This window comes from Saccostrea cucullata, unplaced genomic scaffold, assembly GCF_032062105.1.
Source record: "Saccostrea cucullata isolate Sc308-1 unplaced genomic scaffold, CSIRO_AGI_Scuc_v1 ctg1237, whole genome shotgun sequence".
NCBI lineage: Eukaryota > Metazoa > Mollusca > Bivalvia > Ostreida > Ostreidae > Saccostrea > Saccostrea cuccullata.
The window spans coordinates 35355-57410 of NW_026921772.1; the positions used below are offsets into that span (position 1 = coordinate 35355).

At 33.8% G+C, this 22056-nt stretch overlaps 1 protein-coding gene across 1 annotated transcript in view; it reads left to right on the forward strand.

Moving 5' to 3' along the window:
• Positions 1-15139, forward strand: part of LOC134260704 (uncharacterized) — a 36538-nt gene extending 21399 nt beyond the window's left edge. The window contains exons 4-5 of the mRNA XM_062743245.1: positions 14041-14181; positions 14433-15139. Of these exons, the coding sequence (XP_062599229.1) occupies positions 14041-14181; positions 14433-14878 (587 nt within the window). The 3' untranslated portion in view covers positions 14879-15139. The remainder of the gene's footprint in view (positions 1-14040; positions 14182-14432) is intronic.
• The last annotated feature ends 6917 nt before the right edge of the window (positions 15140-22056 follow it).

Consider the following 22056-nt stretch of genomic DNA (forward strand, 5'->3'; position numbering starts at 1 on the left):
TATGGGCAAAAATTTATAGAACATGTAAGGACCATCAGCCATCGACTATTTATCCGATTTATTAAATAAAGAATGCTCCCCCTTCAAATGCACCTATTTACGTATTTGTTTGTTGTGTTTGAATCTACATGCAATTATTTGTGAAATACGAATGTGTCAATTTATTTTAATGAAAACAGGAGAGCAAGAAAGATCAACAATACCAATACTTCGCCAAGATTTTCAACTCATTACCGCTACAATTTTTATTATGCGCCCGAATTTTTTCGGGGCGCATATTGTTTTTGTCCTGTCTGTTTGTCTGTTTATCTGTTTGTCTGTTTGTCTGTCTGTCTGATGTCAACTTTAACCTTCGCCAAAACTTTTGAACCGTAAGAGATAGAGACTTCATATTTGGTTTGCATACTCCTCTAATAAAGTTCTTTCAAATGACATCAAGGTCAATGACCTTGTGACCTTGACTGTGACCTATATGCTAAAAATAGCTTTTTCCAATTTTTGCCATAACTTTTGAACCATAGGAGATAGGGACTTCATATTTAGTATGCATACTCCTCTAATATAGTTCTTTCAAATGACATCAAGGTCAATGACCTTGTGACCTTGACTGTGACCTATATGCTAAAAATAACTTTTTCAACTGTTTGTCATAACTTTTGAACCATAAGAGATAGAGACTTCATATTTGGTATGCATACGCCACTAATAAAGTTCTTTTAAATGACATCAAGGTCAATGACCTTGTGACCTTGACTGTGACTTATATGCTAAGAATAGCTTTTTCCAATTTTTGCCATAACTTTTGAACCATAGGAGATAGGGACTTCATATTTAGTATGCATACTCCACTAATAAGTTCTTTCAAATTACATCAAGGTCAATGACCTTGTGACCTTGACTGTGACCTATATGCTAAAAATAGCTTTTTCAACTGTTTGTCATAACTTTTGAAGCATAAGAGATAGAGACTTCATATTTGGTATGCATACTCCACTAATAAAGTTCCTTCAAATGACATCAAGGCCAACGACCTTGTGACCTTGACTGTGACCTACGGTATATGCTAAGATAGCTTTTTCCACTTTTTGCCATTACTTTTGAACCATAGGAGATAGGGACTTCATATTTAGTATGCATACTCCACTAATAAAGTTCTTTCAAACAACACCAAGGTCAATGACCATGTGACCTTGACTGTGACCTATATGCTAAAAATAGCTTTTTCCACTTTTTGCCATAACTTTTGAACCATAGGAGATAGGGACTTCATATTTAGTATGCATACCCCACTAATTAAGTTCTTACAAACAAAACCAAGGTCAAACGAAAACAAAGATGGCGCTAGTGGCAGGAGGGTAGTCGCGACTCGGGAGAGTGAAAGGGAATGAAGTTGCATTTCTGTGTGATTATGTGAGTGTAAATTTATAATCAGGCTGCATTTATGTAAAACTATGACTTTGAACCCTCTTTAAGCCAAATAATTTACTATTTAGTCTGGTCTGTGTGATTTTTACAAATCCTTTGTGTAGACAGTCGACTATATATGAGAACTACTCAATGTCAACAAAACAATCCAAGTCAGGGAAAGCTAAAACAGTGGGTACTAAACGTAAACATACAAGTCCTACAGATAGTTTAAAGAAAACTTCTCGAAGAAGATTTAGGTCGTCATCTTTACCTGACCTAAAGGATCTCTGTGATCAATCTGATTTAAATATTGATCTTGAAAAAATGGACGGGTCAAGTGTTAACACTTCTGTAGACGACCAATCTACTCAATCCACTCAAAATACTACAAATGGTGCATCTATTATGTCGGGTTCTTCACAGTGTGAGCAAATCAGTTCTAATGAAGGTCAACCACCATTCATTCAAACCAAGGGTCAAACATTTAGTCTCCCCGAACTGATATTTACCTCCATGAAAAGCCAAAGTTTTATGACTCAGCTAGTACCAGTAATTGCAGAGTCAATTAAACCATCTATAGAACAAGCTGTACAGGAAGTCTTCAGTTCCTTAACTGTCATAATCAAAAACCAGGCAGAAACAATATCTAAACAAAACAAAGAGATTGAAGATCTATCATCAAGAATTAAAGGTTTTGAGAAACACAACTCAGAATTGCAGTGTCAAATATGGAATCTAGAGGACACAGTTGATGATCTCGAACAATATGGTAGGAGAAACTCACTGAGATTTCACAACTGTCCTGTACCAGGAGAAGGGTCGGATACGGATAAAACCGTCATCGACATCTGTAAACAACGTCTAGCAATTGAACTCAACGATGATGATATCTTCAGATCACACCCAATAGGCAAACCAAACAAAGATGGTAACATCCAAATCATCTGCCGTTTCAAAAACTGGAAGATTAAAAACAAAATCTATTTGGCTAAACGGAATCTCAAGAAATCCGGCATCTTCATTACAGAAGACCTGACCAAATACAGACAGGGTATAGTGAAGGAACTAGCGAGTGCTAAAAAAGCTGAAAGAGTTCATTCTTTCTGGACCAGTGATGGCAGAATCTTTACCAAACTGTATGACAAAGGTCATAAATATCTAATTCGTAGTATTAAAGATATACATGAACTTGCTCCATCTCAGTGGACATCATCTGACCCTGAAGCTGAAACATCCGACAACCAGTATTAGTGAACTCACTGTGTACCTTTTGTCACAACATGTTCAAAATAATTGATTTGATTACAGACTCACTATCAATATTAAATTAAAAATTACACTCAATAAATAAATCCTTATCTCTCCTTTCATCACTCATTATAGATTATGACCGCTGTTTCTTGCAGAGTCGTGTATATAGTTTTCATGCTGTTTTTATTTAGCAGCTATGCCCATATGCATTTTGTTTTTTTCCGTGACACACACCTGTCACTTTTGTACTCGTTGTTAACAGTTTTCATTCCCAACTTGTTTCCTTTATTTTTGTATATACATTTTCATTTGTTGTTTTTGTTTTCTTATCATTTTTACTTCTTATATACTGGTCACAGTTTATTCTACATGCATTCAGAAGATTTTGATAATTGTCATTATTTGCGGCTCCGACATTCAACGTTTATCCTTTGTTCGGAAATTTTAGCTAATGGCAGGTAACACAGTCTCACAATATCGAGCCGCAATAGGAATCTATTATTCAAAAACTAGATGCACAGTAAAATCAATGTTATTTTGTATATTTGATTTTAGAAAAGTATTTTCGTACTTATTGCAATTGTATAATTATTACGTACACAGGTCCAAATGTATAGCAAACCAGATTATGAAAAGCTCTATCCATGTGATTTTTTGCCTGCAAATTATACATTTTCTATTATTATTGTCAGGCGACATTGAAACTAACCCTGGTCCGATTGGTGCTTCAATACATAGTTTAGATATTTTTCATCTTAACATTAGGAGTATTAGAAACAAAATAGAAAGTTTAACTACTTATGTAACTGACTTCGATATCTTATGCTTTACAGAAACACATTTGGACTCTAGTATAAGTAATAGCGAACTTTCAATTGAGGGATTTAATACAATATTTAGAAAAGATAGGAATTCGCATGGAGGGGGAATTCTTGTTTATATATCAGAATCTCTTCGAGCCATTAGACGTGATGACCTTGAACCTATTTCAATAGAATGTATCTGGTTAGAAGTGTGTGTACCCACCTGTAATTTTCTTCTGTGTTGTGTATATCGTCCACCAAACAGTAGTAAATCCTTTTGGGATAATCTTATATGGTCTATTGAAAAAGCTTCTGATATTTCCAGTAAATTAATTTTAGTTGGAGATCTTAATGTAGATTTTTTTAACGTTCCTCGAACACACATTATAAATGAAATTCTGTTAAAATACAACCTCACTAACACTATCCATGAAGCCACTCGTATCACGGGCTCGTCGAACACACTTATTGACCCAATTTTAGTTAACCCAGATGTGTCAGTTCTTCACTCAGGCGTGTTAAATACAGAAAGTACAATTAGCGATCACAAAGCGACATACATTTTCCTCAAATCTACTGTTAATCTAAACCAATCTTATGAACGCAAAGTGTGGGTATATAAAAATGCAGACATGGACAAACTAAATTCACTCATTGAAAATACCGATTGGGTGAATCTCATTTGTAATGCACAAAATGTTGATCAAGCAACGGAAAACTTCTCTTTGACATTTATGAATATAGTTAGACAAAGTATACCTGAAAAATCTGTTATTATACGTCCCAAAGATAAACCATGGTTTGATTCTGCATTGCGCAAAACTCTTCGAACAAAAAATAGACTTAAGCAAAAAGCCCAAAAAAGTAAAAAAGAATCTGACTGGACAAACTTTAAACAAGTGAGGAATAAGTTTAATAATATGAAAAAACATGCAATTGAAAATTACAATAATAATCTAGAATTACACCTTACAGATGCTAGCAAAAATAACTCGAAATTATACTGGAAAATTCTGAAGGATGTTTTTAAATCCAAAACTGCCTCTGATATTCCACCATTACAATATACATCTGAAAGTGGTCGTACAGATATTGCTTATTCAAACGAAGAAAAAATAGATGCACTTAATAACTATTTTACATCTGTATCGTGTGTTGATGATAGTGGGTTAGAATTACCTGAGGCATATCATGTATGTAACAGTGAAATTAGTAGTGTATGTATTACTGAGCAAGAAATAATTGATATTGTAACTATACTTCCTACAAACAAAGCTATTGGACATGATAATATTAGTCATAAGATGTTAAAATCAGCAAAGTTCACTATTGCTAAACCTCTTTGTTTATTGTTTAATAGATCTCTAAATGAATGTATTTTTCCTTCTGCATGGAAATTAGCAAATGTACTTCCTCTGTTTAAAAAAGAAGATCCTTCTGTGATGTCAAACTACAGACCAGTGTCATTGTTGAGTTGTGTTGGTAAAATCATGGAAAGAGTTGTGTTTAAATATATTTATAATTATTTTCATGACAATAATCTTTTTTATAAATACCAGGCTGGTTTTTTACCTGGGCATTCAACAGTATATCAGCTGATAGAAACATATGATAATATTGTTAAAGCTATTGATGATGGAAAATTTTGCTGTATGATTTTTTGTGATCTCTCAAAAGCATTCGATCGTGTTTGGCACAAAGGTCTTTTATTTAAGCTTAAGACATATGGGATTAATGGTAGTTTGTATAAATGGCTTGAAAATTATCTGAATTGTCGATACCAAAGGGTGATGCATCGTAACTTATTGTCAACACCCAAACCCTTATATGCTGGTGTTCCCCAGGGCTCAGTTTTAGGACCACTTTTGTTCTTAATTTATGTTAATGATGTTGCTGATAATATGGTTACTTTTTGTAGATTATTTGCTGATGATAATTCTTTGCAGCATTCGTCTCATAACATGAAAAGAATTGAAAGAGACTTAAACAAAGATTTAAATGCTCTGGAACTATGGTCTAAAAAATGGTTATTGAAATTTAATCCCTCTAAAACAAAAGTAATACTGTTCAGCACAAAGAAAAATATAGAATATCCTAAGCTTCTTTTTCAACAATGTGAATTAGACTTCATTACTGAACACAAACACCTCGGAGTACTATTTTCACACGATGCCAGTTGGTCACCACATATTGATAATATACTGTCTATTGCTTACAAAAAATTGTCTCTTTTGAAAAAATTAAAATTTAAAGTAAATCGAAAAACACTCTCACTCATGTATACATCATTCATAAGACCGCAACTTGAATACGCTTCAGTTGTCTGGGGGTGCTGTCAACAGGGTGATAGTGATAAGTTAGAAAAACTTCAACTTTATGCAGCTAGAATTGTAACAGGATTAACAACTATAGCTTCCAAAGATTCACTTTATTTTGAAACGGGATGGGAACCGCTTAGTTGTAGAAGACAAGAAGCTAGATTAAAAACAATGTTCAAACTTCATAATAATTTAGTGCCAGAATACTTAATGGACATCCTTCCAAATATGCGCTGTAACACATCTATCTACTTGACAAGAAATTCTCAAAATTATGATATTCCAAAGTGTCGATTACAAACTTATAAGTCTACGTTTATTCCCACTGTAGTTAACGAATGGAACTCCATTCCACTTGAAACTCGAAATTTACAGTCAATGTCGAAATTCAAATCTAAAATTAGTAATAAAAAAACTAAATCTGTCCCACCTTCTTACTTTGATTATGGTAACAGAAGACTTAATGTTCTTCAAACCAGACTACGACATAATTGTGTATTAAATAACGACCTTTATAGATGCAATTTAATATCAAGTCCCTTGTGTACGTGCGGTAAAGTTGAGGACACATATCATTATTTTTTCGTATGTCCAAAGTATGCGAACGCCAGGAATGAATTTTTACATAATTTTTTTCAATTTGATACAATCCACATACTAGATACACATATTTTATTATGGGGGGTTGAATCACTGAGTGCTGCAGAGAATGAACATGTCTTTTCTTTAGTTCAAACATTTATTAAGCATTCTGGTAGATTTCCTTGTTAATTAGTGTAACAATATTGATATATGAATTTATTTAACTTTTATATATTCATACATATATGCAAAATGCATCATTTTGTTTACTTTTGCAAATTTTGAATACTTTATATTGCATGTTTAACTGTGACAATATAAATGTGTAATTTACATGTATAGGGAGAGGGCGTTATAAGTATTCAGTACTTGTGCTCAATCCCTTTGTAATTATATTACAATAAAATATGTTCAAATCAAACCAAGGTCAATAACCTTGTGACCTTGACTGTGACCTATATACTAAAAATATCTTTTTCGAACTTTGTTGACGCCGGACGCATAGTGTTTCACAAACACATCTTGTTTTTTTTTATTTTTCCACTGATCATTAATTACCGCTACATTTTTTTAGTCGAAAACAACTCGTTACCGCTATATATGGAATCACCCAGGTATCCAGGTACGGATTAGAAATTCCAATCACAAAGTATTCGCAAAGATTTACATTTCTAAATCTAAATATTTTGGCAATGTTCATAGAAATAAAATATATGGCATTGTCAAATAAAATATTTGGTTGCTGCCATGTAGAAGCGAAAACTACCTCAAATATTTGAATATAATCTAGGATATGTGAGTGTTAAACTGCAGAAAAAACTAGAATTTTAAATCCATGCATGTACATACGTTCATAAGTACGTGTATATCTCTTGCCAGATATTATCCTTTGAAGCTGTATTATTTACGTACTTGTAAAGTTCACTGGACGTGTGTATAGGGTAATATTTACATTTCCAATGTCTTTGTCCGAGATAAAATTACCAAATGTAAATGTACTTTATTTCCCCATTAATGTTTTGGCGGTGTTCCAAAAAAACCACGTGCAGGGCGGGACAAACAGCTAGACAGACGCAGTGCTTTGAGCACGTGGATTGGCGGAATCAAAGCATATAAATACAAGGAATAACTGTCAGATTTTCAATTTTATGAAGATGATCAATCGATTGGCTTGCGTGATAATTTTATGCATAAACGCCTTCGGCGTTTATGCAAATTATCACGCAAGCCAATCTATTGATCACTTCATGAAATCGAAAAATAAGACGGTTATTCCTTAAATAACCATGTGTCCCGCGCAAGGTGTATGTTGCAATATCATTTCCATGGAGAAACAGATAGAGAATATGCCTCTAGGGTTAACTTCCTTTCCTCAGCATGAAAGGGGGTATGGAAATTGCGGGGTCTTAAGATACATGCCTTACCGAGTGTCCTAAAAAGCCAAGAAGTTTCCTGTCTGTAAGATTTCCTAATTCTAAGTTTTCCCAATACCGGTAAGCTCTTACATGTATCATTATCTGACTAAAATTCTTCAAATAGGGTCTGGGGTCATGTTACACAGGTAGAACTTATCTGGCCATCAATCTGTCAAGAAAATCTACAATTCTTACATGATCGAGATGACTTCTTTTGCTTTTTCAATGTTGGAAAAATAGAATAATAATGAAAAAGTGGCCTAATTTTTTAAAAGAAAAATTACAAAAAGGCACATTTTGGGGGGGGGGGGTGTCTATTGATCTGTTAAGAAATGTTCTAAATTATATGAATAGCATATTCTTAATAAATTACATTTTTAATGGACTGTTAGTCTTTTTAGTCCTTGGAACCATTTTATTCTTGTAATACGAAAAGAAAAATCGATTACATTGTACACGTTTGAGAAAAAATCACATGCTAAAAATACATGTTCATATAAAATGATTTAATAAGTACTTACAGTCTTAATTAACATACATTTCATAATGAAAATGGTAGAAATATGATTAATTTTCATGTTTAAAACTGTCGTGAAAATATGATAATTTAACAAAACTCTTAATAAAAATAGAGCGAAATAACGCAAACTTTATGACGTCGTTAGGGACATATATGTCCCTGCCGCAGCCAGTGGTAAAAGACATACCTATATGTCCTTCCCACAGCCAGAGGGTTAAATGCTTGACTTTGGATATCTGGTATGAAACAAAAGAACTCTGAAAAACTTTTATTATGCTTCCAAAGCGGGGAAAACCGTAAATCTGTTAAATCGTGGGAAACGAATGATAAGAAAAATGACACTGCATGAATTGAGGACGGAATTTTTTATTCCTAGTCGATTTGAAGAGTTTCAATATTTAAAGGACTCGTACATCTAGTTTTGAATCATTTTTTTAAACAAATTAAACGTAATAACAAAATAGGAAAGTTTGGGTTAACGTTGGTACATGTAGGGTGAATATACAATGCAAAGTTCACCTGTTATTTGGACTTTTTCGCTCTGGGATTTTCCTGTTGTCAACAATGTGAAAAAAAACTTCAGAATAAGCTGGAACCGGTTTCTAGGGAACATTCTCATGAACCATCGACTCAACTGGCTATCATGCTCTTGTTCCAATATTCCGGAATGGTGGGTTTCCTGATTAAACCCATATTCAGTATCACAGCAATGAACCTTTTTATGATCACAGGAACTTACTTCCTTGCTCGTAAAAATCGAGACAGAAAAGAATTTCTAATCTGATTTCGAGCATACCTAAATTGTGTATAAATTGTACAAATATTTTTTATACATACAAGAGAAAATTTCTGAAATAATTATTGAATACTAATTTAAAATAATTATACTTTCATGAATCATTTATGTTTTCGTTATAAGCAGATCAAAAGAAGGTCATATAGGAAGGTAAAAAATGCGGTAGGATTTTATGACATACAATATGTACACTGTACTAGTACAGTATAGTATATAATGTTATCAGAGTTATGAATATCAAACTACATGAAGCATAAAAAGAGCTAAGATTTTTTTCATCTGAAAATGTTTGATTTAATTGTGATAATCATTAGATATCCTTGCACATTTTATACTAAACTTGATATGCTAATTAAGTAGAAATTCTGTGTCGTATCATTAAGAATATATTTATACACTGTACCAGTGTAATCAAGAAAAGTCAGATTAGAATTAAAGAAAGCAAAACCATAACACTAGTTTGTTTATTTATTTGTTTTGTTTGTTTTTGGGGGTAAGTGCAGTATCAGCAAACCGAACGCAAGTGCGTTTGGTTGAGTACTAAAGCTCTATAACCTTGGGTATTAACGCCCGCAATGTCCTCCCTTCATGATTGAAGTAAGAACAAGTGTCTATACCTCATGGGAAAAATACAAATAGGGGACAACAAAAGATCGATTTTAAGGGTATCATTTGCGCTAAGAATATTTCTCATCTCTTTCAAAAATGACTGACGGTAATTATTTTTATGACGTAATAAAATTTCCAATATTCTCAGCTTTAACTGGGAAAACCCGAATTCCCTTTGTTTTATTCTAGACAGCCAATTCTTTAACCTATTCATTAGAAATCCACTTAATCAACACGCTTCTGATATTTTATATAATACTATTGGTTTAACTTATGACAGGGACAATAGACTCTTAAGATAAAATTTTGGAAAGAAGGTGGGGGCCAGTGATATGCATGAATCATTTGTACATTGTGAAACTGTGAAATATTTTTATCCGTTTTTCCTAGGGGGTACTAAATCAAAGTAATGTTTCAAAAAAAAAAATAAACACCAAAAATATTTAACGTATAGATGCAAGATACGTGTACATGTACATTATAGAATAGAAGATTAGAATTGCGGATTATAAAAAAGCCTAAACTGACCCAAACCAAGTTATCATCGAATAATTTGGCCAAGAATTAGAGTCATTCCTTATAATTTAATTTTAAAATAATTAAACAACTGTGGGTGTAAAATTGTATTGCTTTTTTTTAGTTCAAATTTGCCGCTAAAGAATGTAACGGACGTAATATAAAACAAGGGGAGGTCTTAACTGATATACAGATCTAGCAGACATGATGTTGTGTACACGAGGTAAGATCGAGCTACTGTTTGAAGTTAAATGTACATTTATTCAATCTGGAATTTCCCATGAATTCCAAGGACTGGAAATGAAGGGATTGTATGGATTCAGCTGGTTGTCAAGGGGGTGTGTTCCCATACCAAACCAGCTAGGTTATTAAGAAATTGAAATTGAAAATTGAGCACTTTAAAATATAATGCACTTAAGTTAAACTAATTATTTGACTTTTTTTCTGAAGATCAACTCACAATTTGCCAGCATGTTATTATTTTTGATATTGTTTTTCAAATGGACAGGTGCATTATACTGTTAAGGGTATGTATTTTATCCAATTCAGACCTTTTATCAAAATTATGCTGATAAATTGGTCAAGTGCTAATTTGAGTAAACTTTGAAATTTTTTGAAATGTATTTATTATTCAGAAGTTTATCAGGCATTGTCCTAACAACTAACCGTCCGGAGACCATCTGCCTAACTTTTTCACGATGAGAACATTTTTTTAAAAAAATTATTATGATGGCCAGAATACAATGATTAAACAGAAGAAATAACGAATGAGACCAAAACTCGTAAAATCTAAATTATTTTAGAATAGTTCTCCTCAAAATTAATAGCATTATTAGTATATATTATCATCATCATTATTATTCTTTGTAAAACAGAATCCATGACTTCATTTTAATAAGAAAACTTTGCGTTCGGATTGTTCTTAATGTACTCTGTTTTAAAAATGTGATTTTTCCTTTGTAAAAAAAAATATTAAAGAACATGGCACAGTATCAATACAAATCTTGCCCTGTATTTTTATAAGATTAAGAAAGAAATAATGTTAGAAATTCATATGCATCCTTTCTGAATTATTGAAACTATCAAATCGTTTTCCAATATGACCTCCTCAGTGCTAATTGTGATGTCATGAACCTGTGCATTTCCCGTATTTTCTTTTAAAGTTGCAGAAGACATGACTTTTCAGTAGAATTTTCATTTAGAGAATAAACGGTGCATGTATCGCCCACAAAAATTTTAAGTTTGTGAATTTTCAATGCATTATATACAATATACATGTACATATACCTAACATTTGAACTAGGCGACGGCAACAGACACTTAATATTTTCTAAAGGCAAATAAGCACAGAAATGAGTCTATTTGAATCTTTTCTGTGTAGAACTTAGAAATGTACTAAATCAAATACGTCTTTCTTTCCAGAGTGGTCCTCCTTCAGGTCATGTTCTTTTAATGATTTATCATATTCATCTACAAATGTACTACTTTTGTTGTTTTTTCTTTTTAGAAAGAATGGAATTCAGTGTTGCGCTGGTTATAAATGGAATGAAATCACAAAAGATTGCAGCACAAGTAAGTAAACTTTCTTTTTATTGATATGTAAAAATGCATAAAAATATGCATTTCCAATTTGATCTGAGATCAAATTAAAGCTTAGGTAAAAAGAGAGTTTAATTTGTAATCAACGTATTTGACTGATCTGCAGTGTCCTCTACGAGATCATTTAAGTTAAATCTGTAAAATACAATTATATTTGTTCATAAGTGCATTAATAAAAATAGAATTATAAGTGCATTAATAAAAATAGAATTATAATTTTTTTTAAATGTACACAGTGTTTCGTGACTTTAAACTTTAATTCATTTCCCAAAAATTTTCTGTAAAGGATCAATTATAAATACAAAACATTGAGGCTTGATGCAGAAATTTAAAGCAAAATATACGTGATTATAAAAAAAATGAAGTATTTTTAAGATAAAGTGACACAAAGTAAATTATATATACGTATGTATAAATATAAAATTGATTTTGCAGAATTTTAACAAAAAGTTTATATGTCGCATTGTCAAGTAGAAATTTGAAACAAAAGATATCGCAGTGACCTATACATCTGTTTCATATTTGGATAATAAATTACTTAATTGATGAAAACGTTTATGGTAATCAAAATAATTAATAACCAAGCTTTATGATAAACTTGACGAATTTAATTTCCCTGCAGATCTGTAGCTCTCCAAAAAAATTATTTGACAGACCGGAGAGCTACAGTGCCACCCATTGAAAAAACTGTATATTTATTGCGCACAAAAAAGTGCGCTAATATGATTATCGATTTATTTCTCTTTATCTTTCACTGTTTCCACAACAAAACATATCGTATAAGTGGAAATTTTAGCGAGACGCAAATTAAGCGATTTTCCTTAAAAACTGTTAATTTATTTATTGCGAGATGTTATTTTAGCGATTTTAAATGCACATTAAAGAAGCTATTACAAATAAAATGCAAATAATTTTTAGCGATATTCCATTTTAGCGATCTCGGCACCCTCGATAATAATGCCAAAATTGAATCCTCGCTTAAAATTCTACATATACGGTACCTTATAGTAACTGTTGTTGTTTATAACCCTCCTGGCCCTGTAATCGAGATCATCGAAAATTTCGTCTGTTTATACTGCCGTGTTTTTGGTTTGTAAAATAATTCGGCCCAACGCGCTTCGTGTCGATGTCAATACGAAATTACTTGATAGAAGAGTACGGAATGTTTTGAAATCTAAAGTTTTTGCAATTGATCTATGAGGTAAGAATTTGGAAGAATTAATCCATAAACACGCGTGTGACGGAAAAGGGCAAGGTGATCCGATTGATGAATAATTTGTAAAACGAGGGTCACGTCATTGACGGTAAGGCGATGAAACAAGAATATCAGCAGTCTCGTTTAAGTAACAGAGGCGTAGTCACAAACTTAAAAGTGGGTGGCCTCAACTCCAAAATTTCTTTGACAAGCAAAAAAAAAAGTTCCCCAAACTCGAAAATCCTTTTTCGTGGGGGGGGGGGGGGGGGGGGGGGGGTAATGGCCAACTTTTTCAAAGGCAAGTTACTTTCAATTCCAATTTTTTCCCACAATTCTTTGATATAACTATAGGGTCAAAAGGGGGGGGGGGGGGGGAGGGCAGCTATCCCTTCAATGAACATTCCCTATAGCAAAGGTATTGTTGGGGAAAAATAACTATGATTTTGTTCTTCATTAAAAAATGGGGGGGGGGGGCAGAGACATACTCTTGCCCCCCCCCCAGATCTGTAAGAGTGGGGGGGGGGGGGGCTAATGCCCCCGCCCCCCCCCCCCCCCGTGACTACGCCTATGAGTAAAATTAAATAATTTCTCGAAAAAAATGTTCAGCAAGCAGTTTTTCGTTAAGTTAAATGCTAACGTTTTTCATACTAATTGTTAGACCATAATTTACACACTGAATTCTGGACGGACTTTTTCATTATCTCCAAATCATGACAAGGAGAACACCGCTGATGTGACTAGTCGGCAAGGGATGCTAATCCTCCACGACATCTTATCCCAACTCTGATTTTTAGGAGTTCCGTGAACTACCAAGATAATTTTAATGAAAGGCTTTGCTGCAGCCCACGAATACTGAATGAAATATCTTTGGTTTGCAAGAGGTCCGGCGGCAATGTATTGAATTTCGAGGTGTACAGTTAAACCATTATTTTTTTTCCAGTAACAAAAATAGTCAAATACATGTACAACCTTAATTTCCTAAATGTAAATTCATTTAAAACCGTTTTTGCCATGTAATTCATGTTTCAGAGTGTGATCCTGGTTACTTCGGTATAAACTGTACCGGTCAATGTAGTCCTGGTCGATATGGAGAGGCCTGTGCCTTTCAGTGTGTCGAGTGTGAAAAGACTGAGTGTAATGTTTCATATGGATGCCCAGTGACCACAACAGGTAAATTGGAAATGTACAAGCTACGAATGATGTTTCCGTCCTAATGTTTACACTAAAAAAGAATCTTTTTTTCAACTTTTTAAGCTCACATTGACAAGATTGGGGGTATTTAGTGTCAAAAATTCAAAGAATATTATTATTATACATACATTTAAAAACCAATGTTGGAATTTATTTTCAAAATGGCGAACTTTGGAGAAGAGGGATATTTCACCATTTTTAAAAGCTAAATGTTATATTACTTTTGACAGAAAATATTCAAGGCCTTGAAAACGGAAGCTTGGCTCCTAAACCTGAAGAAAACCACGAAAAAGAAAAGAACGCAGTGAATATTTTGCAGATTGTCTCCCTTGCCTTCTCGGTTGGAACGTTTGTAGTTCTGGTCATGTTATTGGCTTACAAGCGTACCCACAGGAACGGGATCAAAGTGACTGCCAATCCTCGACCTGAAAATTATTCCAAGACACACTCAAACTACCAGACTCTTAATGATATGGCCGTTTACAGCGGAATGGCAAAGGTTCAGATAAATCTAAACACATCGGAAAAAACGTTCACCGTTTTCCTGAATACTGATTCGGAAGGAACAACCAACATAGAAGCATTGCGTCGGTTGGAGAACAAAGAATCCGAAAATGCATGCGCTTTGGATGCCTCTCTGAATGGAAATGCTAAAAATTATGAAACTCTTCAATAACTAACATTTCTCTAGGAGGACGAAATATTCTATGTACATTTTAATCAGCGATATGTATGTTTATGTAGAGATCATATCTAAATTATTTAAAATTTTACTTCAATCTATTTCAATCTTTCATGTTTTCAAAGGCACATATTTTATTTGTTACAAAGACATTGTAAGACCTAAGAATTAAGAATACAAACTTTTCAAGGAGAGAGAGAGAGAGGGAGAGAGAGACTAAAACATTTTATTTGATTATTGTCAAACTTTGGTAAAAGAATACTGGTACCAGTAAAGTTTTTCATGACAAAGTATCCTAACCCGATATGCTTTATTCCAGTTGTCAGAGACACAAGAATTTAAATAAAACAAACAATGACAAACACAACTTCAAAAAATTCAAATACAAATGTTCTGGTAACTTTGAAAAGTCATGATTTGGAAAAAAAAACTTGAATCTACACTGAGAATGTTTCCAATATAAATATGACCAACCATGACTTTGTTGTGTTTGAGAAGATGATATTTAAAGTTTTCCTACGTACTCCTACGTAAAACTTTGATTGTTAATTGTGGTCCCATCCTACCCCGGGGATGAGTCATGACTTGAACAAACTTAAATCTACATTACCTGAGAATGCTTCCACATAAGTTTGATATTTTCTAACACAGTAGTTTTTAATTGAGAAAAACATTATCAAAAGATGTAATAAAATATTTTTTTTCACAAAATCATAATCATCTCCCCATGAAAAAGGCGTGGCCCTTCATTTTAACAAACTTGAATCCCCTTTATCCAAGCATACTTTGTGGTAAGTTTGGTTGATATAGGTTTTTGAGAAGAAGATGAAAATGTGTAAAGTTTTACAAGACGACACGCCAGCTGACAACGAACATATTTTTAATCAGAACCATCGACTCTTGTAAGCTATAAAAAAATTAAATAATAACCTATGTTTATTTAATACGGCGCCGCTGGAGGGCCAGGCAAAAAAATATTCTTATTTGTTCGGACAAATTAGAAATTCGTTCGGACGAATTAGATATTCGTTCGGACAAATTAGAAATTCGTTCGGACGAATTAGTTATTTGTTCGGACGAATTAGAAATTCGTTCGGACGAATTAGAAATTTGTTCGGACGAATTAGTTATTTGTTCGGACAAATTAGAAATTTGTTCGGACAAATAAGTTATTTGTTCGGACAAATTAGATATTTGTTCGGACAAATTAGAAATTCGTTCGGACGAATTAGTTATTTGTTCGGACAAATTAGAAATTCGTTCGGACAAATAAGTTATTTGTTCGGACAAATTAGATATTTGTTCGGACAAATTAGAAATTCGTTCGGACGAATTAGTTATTTGTTCGGACGAATTAGTTATTTGTTCGGACAGATTAAATATTTGTTCGGACAAATTAGATGTTTGCACAAATTATCGTGTAAAGAGAGATATACAATTTGTCCATCCCTTTTTAATACATAAATAGCTCTTTGGACCATGGCATACACACGTTGCAACTAGACATGTGCTATTAAAGTCGAGTATGTTGATTGTAAATATTCTGAAATAATGGCTCTATACCGGTTTATATTATAGGCCTAAAGTCTGCCATTCTGTAAGTATATTATCTGAGAGCCCACTAGTAAATTCAAAGGGTCAGTTACTTCTTATCAAACATCTTTTCACTCCCATCCCTGACACACTTATAAGATTTGTCATAAATAAACATCATCTGGTTCTACCAGACCAACTTTTGCTGGTGGTGTTAAATTCGTAACACAGGGGTGACAGTGGTCAATTACCGCTTCTTTGAAAAGATGAGATCCACTCCTTAAGGTTTTATTCATACCGCATGCAATTGGTACGGGAAAAAATTGGCATTGAAGAAGTAAGCCCCCCCCCCCCACCACGAAATAGGACTGTCAACTTTAGGCAACTTTTCCCGTGTCCCCCCCCCCTTTTTTTGCTAGTCAACTTTTCAGGTAAGTATTTTTTTTTTCAGCCTCCCCCCCCACTGCTACGTGGCTGTATTGTATTATATTAAATAAACTTCCGACTCAAAATATGAAGCCTCTCATTCGATGGGTCTTAATTTTTTAAGGTGGGGCTTACTAGCTAGAACATTTGTGGTTTGGCTTCTATACCGCTGTTCCCACATTTAAGTATTTTGAGATAAAGGAACAAAAAGAGGGAATCTCATAAGTCCATCTCCAATGGATTCTTTCGAAGATCGTTAAAAACTATCATTAAGTATCTATATAAATTTTATTTTATATTTAAGTATCAGAAAAGCGCATGAATTAAAACATGCAGGTATAATATTGACCAAATTAAACACACGCCCCTTTCCGGGAAAAGGATAAAAAAAATTTATGAATACATTTACGTTCCTAGAAAGTGTAGTAAAAATTAAAAACACATCATAATTTAATGCAAGTTAAGCTTCTCAATGATTAAGACAATTGATCGTTTTTAAATAGAGGAGGGGGGGGGGGTGTTACTTGAAAATATTTTGACATTCATTCATTCATGATTTATTTTCCCCATAAAAGGGGTTGGTTTCATAATTCCTCTTTCTATTGAGTCATTGGCCTATCAAATCTTCGAACTGGTATTCAACTGTAAAAGCGTATAAACAAATTAAGAAATGCTGAAAGTGAGATTAAATAGTTTGTTCGACTACATGTACCTCTCCAATAAGGGGAGGGGGCTATAATTATGCTCTGTAAATCAATGGACACGGGCTCGCGAGTCATAGGAACAACCTGAGATCAATACGAACAGGTTCATTTTTGTGAAGTTTTCTTAATTCACAAACAGGAATACTTAATTAAAAACTCAATGAGGACCTTTTTTCATTTTATACACCGCATATGTACCAGATTGATTGATTGAATGTTTTACGCCGAATTGGCAATATTTCAGCCACATATCGGCGATATATGTATCAGAAATGTATTTCAAAAATCATTTACATGTCATGATTACTAAATTGCAGGGTAGTGAATATGTACATAAAATTATAAGAAAGAGATCAAAATTAAAACGACTTATCTTCAAAATATTTATTGATAATGTTGTTCATTAAAGTTGTTTTGCAAAGAATCAAAATAAAATGAACCTTGATCTTGGTGCAAATCGCACATTTATCGCGGTGTCCTGACAGTTGTTCACATTTTCTCTAATTTGTCCGAACAAATAACTAATTCGTTCGAACGAATTTCTAATTCGTCCGAACAAATAACTAATTCGTCCGTCCGAATTTTTAATTTGTCCGAACAAATATCTAATTTGTCCGAACAAATAACTTATTTGTCCGAACGAATTTCTAATTTGTCCGAACGAATTTCTAATTTGTCCGAACAAATAACTTATTTGTCCGAACGAATATTTAATTTGTCCGAACAAATAACTAATTCGTCCGTACGAATTTCTAATTTGTCCGAACAAATAACTTATTTGTCCGAACGAATATCTAATTCGTCCGAACGAATTTCTAATTTGTCCGAACGAATATCTAATTCGTCCGAACAAATAACTAATTCGTCCGAACGAATTTCTAATTTGTCCGAACAAATAAAAATATTTTTTTTACCTGGCCCTTCAGCGGCGCCGTAATTTAACACAAAAACCAATCAAAAATACATGAATTCCTAGTCTATCATACCTATAGTTCAAAACCCGATATCCTTTTCACTTTCGTAAAGATTAAGAAATTGGATGCACATGTACCAAATAAAGCCAATCTTTGAAAAGCCATACCTTCTTTTCAAATTTTCGTTAAATCTGTCACAGAGCACCACTAGACCAAGGAATCTCTTTCTGATAAAACTAAGGAGATGTGAGAATTTTTGTGGTAATAAATAACAAGAGGTCCAGGGGCCACAGCGCTCACCTGAGCACATCGGCTAAGAAAAAGCACATATTGGATCAGAACTGAAAGTTTACTGAGGTTGAAGGGGGGGGGGGGGGGGCTTGAATTTTAACCCCTCAGGGGATCATGATTTGAATGAACTAGCTGGGAATGATTCCATATAATATTACTAATTATGGCTTTGAAGTACTTGCAAAGAAGATTTTAAAAAGTTTCCATATATATTCCTATGTAAAACTTTGGTCGGCCATTTTGGTCCCACCCTAGTCCCAGGGGTCATGATTTGAATGAACTTGTTTCTACACTACCTGAGGATGATTCTATATGAGTTTCGTCTTTCCTGGCCCAGTTGCTCTTGAGAAGATTTTTCAAGATTTTTCCTATATACTTATATGTAAAACTTTGATCAGCCATTTTGGCCCCACCCTACCCCCTGGGGGTCATGAATTGAACAAACTTGAATCTACACTACCTGAGGATGATTCCACATGAGTTTCATTTTTCCTGGCCCAGTGGTTCTTGAGAAGAAGATTTTTCAAGAATTTTCCTATATACTCCTATGTAAAACTTTGATCAGCTATTTTGTGCCCCACCCTGGCCCAGTGGTTCTTGAGAAGAAGATTTTTTAAAAATGCCATTAATTTTTCTCTAATTCATAATTATCTCCCCTTGGAAAAGGGCGTGGCCCTTCATTTGAAAAAACTTGAATCCCCTTTCTCCAAGGATACTTTGAAGCAAGTTTGGTTGAAATTGGCCCAGTGGTTTTGGAGAAGAAGATGAAAATGTGAAAAGTTTACAACGACGGCGACGACAACCACGACGACGACAGAAAACGGACAAATTTTGATCAGAAAAGCTCACTTGAGCCTTTGGCTCAAATGAGCTAAAAATAATAGAGCTCACCTCAATGAATGTTGTCTTTAAGTTAGGAAAAGTCCCATATTAAGTTAATACATGTAATTTAGTAATGTACATCCTAAGATGCAACATACTCGGACATGTAAATGCAATTTTGATAATAAGTCTTGCAGATACTTAAAAATGGGCATCCGAAAACTTCCAACCAGTCACTCATCTAGAAAACATATTTAAAACCTAGCATCTGAGGCAAGTTTGAGTGTGTTCATCGCTTGATGCATCTTGCAAATTTGGCTCAGATATGCTTTATAGTTTCTTAGTAATAAACCTAATAGACCTGCACCAAAATTTAAACCTGGTCCATATTCTGGAAAATGAATCCCAGATCCAGCATTTGAAGCAGATTTCAGTGTTTATCCTTACATGTATCATCAATGTAAGTTTGTTCAACATAGGGCTTAAAATTACTTAGAAATGAGACCCCTCCAAACACTTTGACCAGTTCACTAAAATGTAGATAGATCCCAGCATCCTAAGCAGGTTCATAAGTGAGCATCCATAAAATCTTCCTTTTACTCAACATAGGGGAGTTTACTCAACATAGGACTTATCATATAATAATTTTAGTTTGAGATCTGCACCAAAACCTTTATCCTGTTCACTCATCCGTAAAATGTAGGTCGGATCCAGCATCCTTGGATGTACCATTCATGGAAGTTCATGGAGTTTGGTTTAAAAAGACCAAATAAGTTTTTGGAAACGACATCTGACCAAAACCTTAAGCCTGCTCAAAAAACATTAATCTGGTCATCTCTTTGCTGAAAATGCAGCATCCGAAACCTTGGCTCGTGAATGAAGCATAATATAAGCATCTTTTATGCATTTCTGACTAATGTCGAATGTGCTTAAAAAGAAAACTGCTCCAAAAACCTTAACATAAGACATACGCTCCAATTTTCCAAAATCTAATGGACATACTTCTGACAAAAATGGCGAGACCGTACCCAAAACAGTACTTGACTTAGATATTTTTCTTATATATCTGTATACCAAATTTCCTTTCATTATGTGCAACGGTTGCAAAGAAAATGAACGGAAACTGCAACTAATTGAAAGGAGAGGTTTCGATAAGACTATTCTACGGCCCATGGTTTTAGCAAATAATAAAATGGGACTCTCTTATTTTAAAGTTGGATTCAGGATCTCCAACATTTCATCCTTTACACATATGTTTAGGACATTTTTATCTTTTTTCTTGAGTTTTAAAGAAACCAACAAATTATCAAGACTTGTTCCATGAAAAATTAAATAAAATCATGGTAATAAACAGATCTATCCACATCAGATATATGCACATGCCAACCACGTGCTTATTAGTGGAATAATATTAACCAGGAAACTCGCGCTGTAAACAGAACAGTTTTTCCCGATTTGCTGAAGTTGGGTTAAAATCGCGTTTTTTCATTAATCAGACGATGCGATGCAACAAATAAAAGTAGTAATTAATATAACCTAATGATTATTACTTAGTAATTTCTTGTCTTGATCTTATTATGGTCGCATAAATTCTAAAATCAATGTTATTCGAACTCTGTGTGACAGAGGAATGGCAGACGAAATAAACACATGGCCTCAGAAAGACACCCATATGAAAAATCAAATTTTCAAGAATTATGGATAATGACAAGAAAAAAGCGAAACAAATGGTTGTAGCCATATTATCAATGAATCAAACTAACACCATTTTCAATGCATTTATCATCTCGTGAATGCTGTAGCTGCGTGCAGTTCTAACATCGTTAATTTCCTCCTAATTAAAAGAAAATTAACTTAATTGTTTACAAATTTTGGTCTCTAACAGTAGGTAATTAGTGCATTAGCACTTTGAGTAACTTTGGGCTAGTTTAGTAGAGTATTATGCGCATTCTTGGTATTTCTTAGTTTACACCAGACTAGATCCAATATGGCTTGTACATCCCCCTTAAGGGGGATGTACAAGCCATATTGGATCTAGTCTTACACCATTCAAAAGTTATGTCCAAGGTTAAAGTTTTTAAAGTAGTAGGTCAAACTCCAAGGTCAAGGTCAGAGGGTCAAAGTTCTTTATATCCAATGAAAGGTCTTGTCACAAGGACGAAATACATGAAGCATGAAAACCCTATCCCTAACCCTTCAAAATTTATGGTCAAGGTTTGTTTTTTAAAAGTAGGTCAAACTCCAAGGTCAAGAGGTCAAATTTCTTGGTATCGAATAAAAGGTCTTTTCACAAGAATAACATATGTGAAGTTTGAAATCCTCAGCCCTTACCGTTCAAATGTAATGGCCAAGGTTAAAAATTTATCATAAATACGGAAATCTCCACGGTCAAAGTTGTCGGTATCCAATAAAAGGTCTTTCCACAAAGAATACATATGTTAAATATGAAAGTCCCAGTATCTACCATTCAAAAGTTATGGCC